General features: G+C 23.1%; 2 protein-coding genes across 9 annotated transcripts in view; one reads left to right on the plus strand and one right to left on the minus strand.

Annotated features, from left to right (window-relative positions):
- The window catches only part of LOC126896510 (uncharacterized), a 22844-nt gene extending 21757 nt beyond the window's left edge, over positions 1-1087 (plus strand). For 5 of the 7 annotated variants that reach the window (XM_050669368.1, XM_050669373.1, XM_050669374.1 and 2 more), the window contains 3 exons: positions 15-74; positions 737-796; positions 905-1087. In XM_050669368.1, the coding sequence (XP_050525325.1) occupies positions 15-74; positions 737-796; positions 905-990 (206 nt within the window). In that variant the 3' untranslated portion in view covers positions 991-1087. The remainder of the gene's footprint in view (positions 1-14; positions 75-736; positions 797-904) is intronic. The other 2 variants (XM_050669372.1, XM_050669376.1) reach the window with 2 other exon arrangements.
- LOC126896515 (uncharacterized) lies at positions 1076-6433 on the minus strand. 2 transcript variants are annotated; one of them, XM_050669407.1, is made up of 8 exons: positions 5536-6433; positions 5414-5479; positions 5020-5079; positions 4876-4935; positions 4508-4567; positions 3882-3941; positions 3532-3591; positions 1076-3334 (listed from the first exon to the last, which is right to left on the minus strand). In XM_050669407.1, exons 1-8 carry the CDS (start codon positions 6386-6388, stop codon positions 3249-3251), a joined length of 1305 nt encoding a protein of 434 aa, XP_050525364.1. In that variant the 5' UTR covers positions 6389-6433; the 3' UTR covers positions 1076-3248. The 2 variants fall into 2 exon arrangements, with proteins under 2 accessions (XP_050525364.1, XP_050525365.1); XM_050669408.1 differs by lacking the exon at positions 4508-4567.
- Between the last annotated feature and the right edge of the window lie 3449 nt (positions 6434-9882).

Below are 9882 nucleotides of genomic sequence, written 5' to 3' on the forward strand. Positions count from 1 at the left end.
TAAATTTTTATTAGATTTGGTTAATGTATCTGAACCATATAATGAACTGCAATTAATCGATTTTATCGGAAAAGGTAAAATGACTCATTCATAAGATACAATTTTTTTTATTTATGCTATAATAAAAATTAATAGAAATATGACTTTTACAAAAACGTAATTTTTTTGTTTCGATGCTAAGCTGAGAAGGTATTAATTTAACCATGATGTGTTTTTTTTTTGTGTCTGTTACCACTTTTTCTCAACTTTCACTGGACCAATTTATCTTAAAAAAGTTTACTTTATTTATTTAATATACATTTTTTGATAATCTGACCACAAGGGGGATTCAAAATAACAATTTTTACAAAAAAGTTAATATTATAGAATTGTATTGCATTTAAAACTATTGTACTAATATTCAAGAATCGAATTTATAATTGTTACCAATTATACATAACATTTTTTTTGTTTAATATTATATAGAAAAATGCTATTCAAAATACTAAAAAAAATCTTCTAGAAAAACTACTTTTCAATTAAAACTAAAAATGATTTAAGAAACTAAATTTTATCAAAATATCCATTAATATTTTTCAACTTTTATTAAGTGGGAAATTAATTTAAAAATCCATGATGATAAAGTTTATTGATTCATTTAACAAAGGGAAAATTCTTCGTAATAAATGATTTCTTCATAGTTCTAGTATAATAAAATAGTCTTCGTATTGGTGTATTATAAATTAATTTTTATTAGACTTGGTTAATGAATCTGAACCCAATGAAGAGCTGCAGCTAATCGATTTTTTCGGACAAGGTAAAATTATTCATTTCAATATGAATAATGTTTTTCAAGTTTTGCAGTTATTAAGAGATAAATTAAAAAAAGTTATAAATAAATTGTTTTCAATGTTTTTTCGTTTAGGATTAAATCCTGATGATTCATATGATGATATCTCAGAACCGATGGAAACGGACGAAAATAGAGAAAATTTTACCAAATATCTTTAATCAGTAATTTTATGTATAATCGACACTTTTATTAAATCGTGATAATACAAATATTTTCAAATTAATGTAAAAATAAAATAGTTTGTTTAAACTTCGATGCGTAATTAAAATTATGTTGGTTTTATTTAGCTAAGTTTTTTTTTTACATACTCCTTTCCTACTGGATTTATTTGGTTATACAATACAAATATTATCCACATATATTCATTCAATTGTAACTATGAGTTCTAAATAATAAAAATTGATAATTTGTGGCTCATGACTCAAAATTAAAACTATATAAAAAATATTTTTTAAGAAAAAAGAATTTAAGAAAACCGACAATTTAATTATAAGGATACAACTTTTCTGAAGTGTTATTAATTAAAAAATTAAAAAACCTTCTGATATTTTTCATCTCGACATTTTTATCTAGTTATACAAATTTCTATAACTTTATAATAGTATTTTTATGATAAAATGAATATTCGCAGAAGTTAAATTTTTTTTTCAAATTAAGTGTACATAAGGTTTAGTTTAAGATATTTAAAAGTGTCAGTATTTCCGGAACATTTTTAAAAGTTATGTTGAATAATAAAGTTTTTGTAAAAAAGTTATCATTTTTAATTTATCTATGGACAAGTAAAGAATCCCATTATACAAAAAATATATCAATTGTAGGTAAATATAGATTTAAAAACGATAGCACAGTTAAAATCACTATAATAAGAAACGCTTTGTTGCAAATCTGTAGATAAAGTTTAATTTTAAGAAATTAGTGGATTATTCCAAAAGCAAAATTAACTCCTATTTCTTTAATTATATCCTGATTACTAGTTTTTTGATTTTAAATTATAATATATGCATAAATACTAATTATATTAATTAAATTTAGTATTAAATTGATAATCATTAATTTAATATTATAATCTATACGGAGATGTTATAAAAATAATAATGTAGTTGCTTGCGCATCAAAGAGCAACGTTGGCGATACTGTTTAATGATATCATCGCCAATACACTGATAGTATATTGCAAAAAGTTTGTAAGAGTGCGGTCTATCTAATAGAGATGTACCTGGTTTTTTGAAAACAAGTGAAATTGAAAGGATTGTCTTTTTCTGTGCATTGTACTGATCTCAACAGAATCATAAGTGACAAGGTTGTCACATAATCGGAGTGAGAATTAGATGTTTATTCACCAGTTGGATCTGATATAATTTAATAGAGCTGGGTCTATAAGAAGAAACGATCAATAAGAACAAGTAATATCAAGAATTAATAACACAAGTTCTTAGAATGAAGCTTATCACTGTCACTCCTATTTCTTGTGAGCTGTAAAATAAATATTTAATATATATATTTATATATATACACATATGTGTGTTGAATTTTGTGTAGGACACAATTAATTTATGTAATTACTGGGTAAAAGACAAACAGGTTTCAACTGCTATAAGAAAAGAACCCTTATGCCAACAGTAGTTGTATATTTCTTTACCTATAACACGTATTAAAATTTAAAGGGCTTGATGCAGTACTTTTCAATAAAACATTTTTGTTACTTATGAATAAATACACAGGACTACAAGGAATTTCACCACCAAGATAAGTCCAGAGGTCAAATTATTTTTTTTCAAATTATGTTATATTACATAATTTAAGGTAAATATAAAAGTGTCAGTCTTCCGGAACATTTTCAAAAGTTAATTTTTTGTGAAAAAGTTGCCATTTTGAATCCTTTCCTGTAGCTGGTAAAAGGTCGAATGTTTACAATAATATATTAAATGATAGGTAAATATCTAAGGTATCTATAAAAAAATTTTTTATCGATTCAGTCATTTTTAAAAAAGTTATGGCAGTTTCTAGTAAAAACATGTCGACAATTGTGGTTTTTAAATTTGTAATTTTTTAGGGGATTTTCCCGTTTACGGGGAACGATGGAATTTTTTTCAATTTTTGAAGGTAATGTCTTTGACTAGATACAATTTATGATCTTTTGACGTATTGTTAATCAAAATCGGTCCAGCGAGAGCTGAGATTGAGCGTTCACAGACACAAAAAAAAAAATAAATAAATAAAATAAAAAACACATCATAGTAAAATTAATACCTTTTAAGCTTATCATCGAAGCTAAAAAACACGATACAATTAAATTAAAAACTATTCAACTAGGCTTCGATGGTTACACAAAATGTGTTTACATTTACATTAAATTAAAAAAAAATTATGTTATCAAAGTTTAATAAAAGAGGAGAGTTTATAAAAATATAAAAGATTAAAAAAACTTGATATAATCCTCTATATTTTCGTCAGTGTCCATTGTCTCTAAAATATCTTCACATGAATCGTCGTTTTTTAGTCCTATATAAAAATAGTAACATAATAAATTCTTATAAGTTATAATTATTACTTAAAAAATATCATATTATCAATGTGTATTAATACAAGATAAAAAAATAATATTTTAATTATTTTATAATAATTGCTAAATTTGTAAAAAATTATTTACGAATTGCAAAATTTATACAAAAATATATATCTATGAACAGTCATTTTACCTTGTTCGGGATTATTGATTATTTGTAAATCTTTGTTAGTTTGAGGTACATTATTTACTTCTAATAAAAAATAAATTGAATATATCAAAATACAAAAACTTTTTTATATAACTAGAATTTCGAAATAATCGTTTTGAAAATTTCATATCATTATTTTGTGACAACACAAGGCAAAAAAATAATAATAATAATTTGCTTTAACGAACACTTATTTTGTTGAACATCTCATATTAAAATTTATTAACAAACAATTAAATAATTAATAGGTTCAGTTTAACCTGAATTTTTTTATATATCGCAATTATTGCAAAATTCATACAATAATATTTATCTATGAATAGTCATTTTACCTCGTTCGAGAAAATTGATTAGTTGTAGTTCTTCATTAGTTTGAGATACATTATTCAATTCTAATAAAATATTAATTTAATATAAATAAACAAAATAACGTTTTTGTATAACTAGAAATTTGAAGTAACAATTTATGTTGAAGAATTTTACTATTATTAAAACTAATGCCGTATAAGGCTTTAATTTAAAAAAAAATAGCGAATATACCAAAAATTATAAAAAACTTAGAAACTATTACTCATAGAAGACAATTCCTTGAAAGGGATTACTTTTTAATAGTATGGTACACAAAAAAGTAAAACCTAAACTCGATTTAGTTTTGAATCATTTAGATATTTTTATAGTTTTTTTAATGTAAAAAGAACTTTTACACCTTTAATTTAGTGATGGTTTGACGAAGCCAGGTTATTTTAAACAATATAAAAAATTGAATAGGAATAATTTTTTTATGACGTTTAGGCTTCTACAATAATATTAATAATTATTATTTTGAAAATTTCATATTATTATTTTATACTATAACAAGACTAAAAAAGTAATAATAATAGTATAATTGAATATGTATTAATCTCCCAAACATTGCAAAATTAAAAAATATTATTCATCTACGATGATGTCATTTTACCTTGTCCCAGAAAATCAATTAGTTGTAGTTCTTCATTGGTTTGAGATACATTATTCAATTCTAATAAAAAATTTAATTAATATTTAGATATACAAATAATTTTTTATAAAACTAGAACATTTAAGTAACAATTTATGTTGATGAATTTTACCATTATTAAAATCAAGGCCGTAAATTTTAATAATTGATGATTATTTGTAGAAAATTAGAAATATTAGAGCAATTTTAAAAAAATTCAGCATATTTCATATCATTATCATTCATAGCATAAGGTAGAAATAATAATAATAATTCATTTATTTTATATTTAACTGGTAAAAATGACAAAATTTATAAAAATATATTTATTAACAAATGAGACAATTTACCTTGTCCGAGAAAATCGATAAATTGTAGTTCTTCATTGGTATTAAATACATTATTCAATTCTAATAAAAAACTAATTTATTATTAACAGATACAATAATGTTTTTGTTTCACTAGAAATTTGAAGTAATAGTTAAGAATTTTACCATTATTTAATGAAGCTATAAGCTCTAGTATCCACTGATTTTCCAAATGATGCTTTATTTCTAGTAAAGAATGGAAAAATATAATGAATTCATAGTTGAAATTTAACGTTATGAAAATTTCGTTTAATTACTGCTACAAAGCATTTATAATTATTTTTTATTCAATCTCAAAAAGTAGTTTTTCTAATAGATTATTTCTAAGTCTAACTTTTTAAGAACACTCATTTATATAATACTTAAATAAATAATCTTATGAAAAATATATGACGTAATAGTTTTTAAGTAAACTTTCTAAATATGTAATTGGGAACAAAAATAATTATGAATTTTGAAAATTAGTACAATCATTTTAACTTTATTTTGAATATTTTATATATTATAATTATATTTATACCTTTTATTTCATATTCACTTTGATTATTTTCAGAAGTTTCGTTATGTCTTTTGAAAAATGCTAAATCTATATATAAAATATATGTTTAAAATAGTTTTAAATTTTGTTTTATAAATGCATACCGGCAGTAATATACTTATTTGGTAATGGTATACCAATTTGTAGGGTTTTTCGATCATACTGAAATCCTAGGTTATGAAAAAGGTTCATAATTATAGAATGAATTATTAAATTAATTTTTTGACTCAGATAATGGTAGAATTGAAATGTTTCATCTATATTATTTTTGTATTTATATTCTTCATCCCATTTTTCCCAAATCGATGCTATATCAAATTGTTCAAATTGACAATATGTCGAACTATCCTCTTTAATATTAACATGTATAAAATTAAAAAACGAATCAATATGTTTGAAAATTGTTGCTATTGTTGATAATTCATTTTCTTTAAGGATATTGTCTTTTAAAATGCTGTTACATTCTTCTAAATATAATAAGAAATTGTAAAAAACTAAATTATTTTTCTTTGGATTTGTATGCAGATAGTCTAAAACTAAAAGTGTTTCTTTCATTAATGTTGCTAATGATGGAATTTTTTGTAAAATTTTCATTAACTCTATAGTGCAACCATATTCATTTAATAAAGGATTTCTTTTGTTAATCAAACTTTTACAATATTCTCCAAATTGTATGAATAGCAAAGATAGTATATTTATATATTTTGCGTACGAACATGCCAACATTACAGTTAATACACGAACTCCTTGATTGCAAGTGAGAAGTGTAGCAGCTTCTAGATGATTTTGTAAAATATAATATTTTAGCCGATATTTAACATATTTCACATCCTTTAAATCTTTCCATCCATAATTTTTAATAAGACTATTGTATATGTCAGTGTTTCTTCTTGAGTTCATTGTGGTTTCAGTTAACAGTATGAATACAGATAGTAATAGCAAAGAAGTTTTTATCATAATTAGTATTTATTTTATTAAAAATATGAAAAGTAACGTATATGAATATTGTTATTATTTTTTTTATTCGTATAAAAATTAAAAATTTATATTCATATAAAATGATTTTCATATACTTTTATATAATTTACTATATTATATATTTATTTCTAAATTGATGTTTTTACAGATATAAAAATATTTAAAAAAATCTATGTATAACATTAAAAATTATTGCATGGTTATGTATTACTTATAATAATTTCAGTGACGAAAAAAATGTTTTAAAGTTTTTTTTTTCGATTGGATTATAAATAAAATAGCAGTCTTGAATTTATTTATTTGTTAGCATATATTTTTTTTATACAATTTTATTATGAAGAAAATGTGTTAAAACTACAATGTCGTTTCAATAAATTATTACTTTAACAATACATGTTCTCCAATACGTAAAAAAAGAACAAGCTTTTAAAAACTATAAACAGTGTTTGTCTAGTTATTTATAAGACTATTGAAATAAACTCATCTCCAATCAATTTCGGTAGGTTGAGGAAATGGCCCCCCAAGATTTCCACTTAGATACGTATTTGGTCATCATTAATTTTATCTAGCCATATGATAATATAGATGCCTGAGATTAACAGCTAAATATTGAAAGTGTACTGGAAATCATGCAAAATGAGACAACAGGATTAGAATCACTAATCTATCGTATTTTTATAAATCGATCTCGATACAATTATACATAGCTGATAAAGTGTTGAGGGAAACATGGTGTCGTATCAGTTATATATAAAAAATTTTAATTTTTATGTCATTTTTTCTTTATTTAATCTTCGATGCGAAGTTGAGAAGGTATTCAATTTAATTTGGTCTGTTAAGTTTAAATTTTTTTTTACAATATGTCATAAGACCATAAATCGTATCTATTTATATATATTACCTTCAAATTTTTTCAACAAAAAGACAAATCTCCCAAAAATTTTTTTTTATAATTAGTGAATTTCAATATTTCTTTAACTTTTTTTATTCAAAACTATTTTCTTTTGTAAATATCTATAAAGTTTCCCTTTTATTAGTGTATATAATTTTTTAATCTGACTTTTTACCCACTTACGGGGGGTTAAAAATAGTACTCTTGCATAAATATTAACCTTCAAAACTTAACTTTTGAAGATGTTCTAGAAATACTACGAGCTTCAAATATAAGTTAAATTAAAGTTTATTTTACATTCTATAAATTAATAAAAAAAATTGTCTTAATTATTTATTTTCTATGTGCAAATATTCACCGTAGTTTAAAACGTGATTTTCTGTTAAATTATTCGATCTTATATTTTTTATTTTAAATAAATATAAATTTTGAAAGATGACATACACTTATTATATACACCTGTATAATTCTTTTGTCTGAAGTAGTTTTATTGAAATCGGACCACTTTTCTTTATATAGCAGGTTTCATAACTTTAAATACGCGTATAAAAAGTAAAACTGTCTGAATTATAAATTTTTAATATCACATTTGAAAATACAAAAATCCTAACACCTTTATACATATTTTAAATTAAATCTTATGTAAAATATATTGTTAAAAATGAAATTAAACAACACAACAATATAAAATAAAAGGTGGAATTTTTTGTATTATTTCCTTTCAAAAATCAACTCCCCCTAGTTTATAAGGTACGGGCAACGGTCTTGTATAAGGTTATTCCTGATCATCATGGTTTGTGACAAATGTCAACTATCAACGACTTAGCGAATATCAAACACAACCTTGGTTTCTTTTTTATTTTTTTGTTATCTTAAATTACTTTTAATGTATAATATTAAATTTTTTTTTTTAATCCTACTGTTGTCCGACAATACATTGTCTCGCCAAGGGATTGGCGACCCTTTTTTGTATTTTTCAATGCGCCATGAAAGGTTACGGATTTTATCCGTTGTGGCCAACTGATTTGATTTTTTTATGATATTTGTAACCTTTAAACTTTCCACCTACCTATCACGTCCTCGTTGGTTGTCATTGATCTCTTATTTCACCTAACTCGTATTCTCCTTTATCAAACTAGTTTGATTTACTCTGTCTTACTTCTACTTAATCCTTTTCTTTCAAGTGCTGATCTCTACACCTCTAGCCTTTGATTAATTTCCTCCCTATTTTCCCCTATTAACACTATATCGTCATCAAAAAATATGCACCACGGCACATCTCCTTGTATTTCTCTAGTATTTTCATCCATCAATATAGAAAATAAGTAACATGTTTTTAGATACAGATGTTTATGACTCATAAGCTCTATGCCTCTATAATATCCACACTCCTGTATGTCTCTTTTACCTTTAAATATCGGCACCACAACACTATTCCTCCATTCATTTAGGATTTTCCTTTCTAATAAGATTATATCTAAAAGTTCCTTCAACCATATTATGCCAACACCGCGAAATATTTTCCATACTTCTACTGGCACTTCTTCTAGACTTAATGCTTTATTATTGTTCATTAATACCACAGTTCCTTTGGATATTTCTCATTCAGTAATTTTTCAAAATACTATTTCCACCTTTTTTCACATCATCATCACTCAATACTACCCAATTATCAACACTTATTATACATCTTAAATCTAAATACTTATAACATATAATTATAATTATTAACTCGTAATCACGATAATGAAGAAAATAGGAGTTGATCTTCTTTTTAAATAAACCAACAATTCTAAGTTTTGATATTATTTTTAATTATTAAAAAATGATTATTTACTTATAAAAAAAATAATTAAAAACAAACAAGTAATGAAAACAAAAAAAATTGTTTTTAAATTATTACAGATTTTGATTATTAATATGTTAAAAATAATCAGTGTAAAGTATCATTATTAACCTATTTTTTTGATCCTTTAAAGTTGATTTTTGTGAATATTTATAATAAAATAGTTGAATTTGTTACTTAACTTTTAGCTTAACTTGCAAGTTTGAAATTGACAGGATTTAATAGAAAATTGTATGATAATTAAAAATATGGCATTGTTAAGATTATAATACAATTAGGAAATTGTATAATTACTATTAACAGTAAATTTATCAGTTAAGATCAATATTTTTTTGCATTTTTATTCGATATCGATAGCTATATTATGATGAAAAGGTTATATTATATAATAATAATAATATACTAATAATCAGATTAGAAAAGCTTGTAATATGTATATACATATATTAATAGACGGCTTACAATCATTGTTAGTGCAAAAAACATTTAAATACATTTATGTCGTTTCAGAAGAGCAGTTTGAAATTTTTTTTATCATTATCTCAGATTATTAATTTTTTAATGCAGTTTACTGACTAAAATTTTGAGTTTTTACTTTTCGAAGTTTTACACTATACATTTTAATAGTTAATTTGTACAATTACAGATTTTGTTAATTTTCGTGTTAAATACACTTTTTTATTTGTACTCAACCATGGAAATAAAAAAATTATTTTTTTAAACATTATTTTTAAA

Source organism: Daktulosphaira vitifoliae, unplaced genomic scaffold (genome assembly GCF_025091365.1).
Source record: "Daktulosphaira vitifoliae isolate Bord-2020 unplaced genomic scaffold, ASM2509136v1 Scaffold_1, whole genome shotgun sequence".
In the NCBI taxonomy this organism is placed as follows: Eukaryota; Metazoa; Arthropoda; class Insecta; order Hemiptera; family Phylloxeridae; genus Daktulosphaira; species Daktulosphaira vitifoliae.

What these genes read in the sequence shown, in the direction of transcription:
- LOC126896515 (XM_050669407.1), bottom strand. Translation starts at nt 6,388, where the DNA reads ATGATAAAAACTTCTTTGCTATTACTATCTGTATTCATACTGTTAACT. An exon ending in AAGTGAATATGAAATAAAAG is followed by an intron (nt 5,080 to 5,413) that starts GTATAAATATAA and finishes ATTCTTTACTAG; the next exon opens with AAATAAAGCATCATTTGGAA. An exon ending in TATAGCTTCATTAAATAATG is followed by an intron (nt 4,936 to 5,019) that starts GTAAAATTCTTA and finishes GTTTTTTATTAG; the next exon opens with AATTGAATAATGTATTTAAT.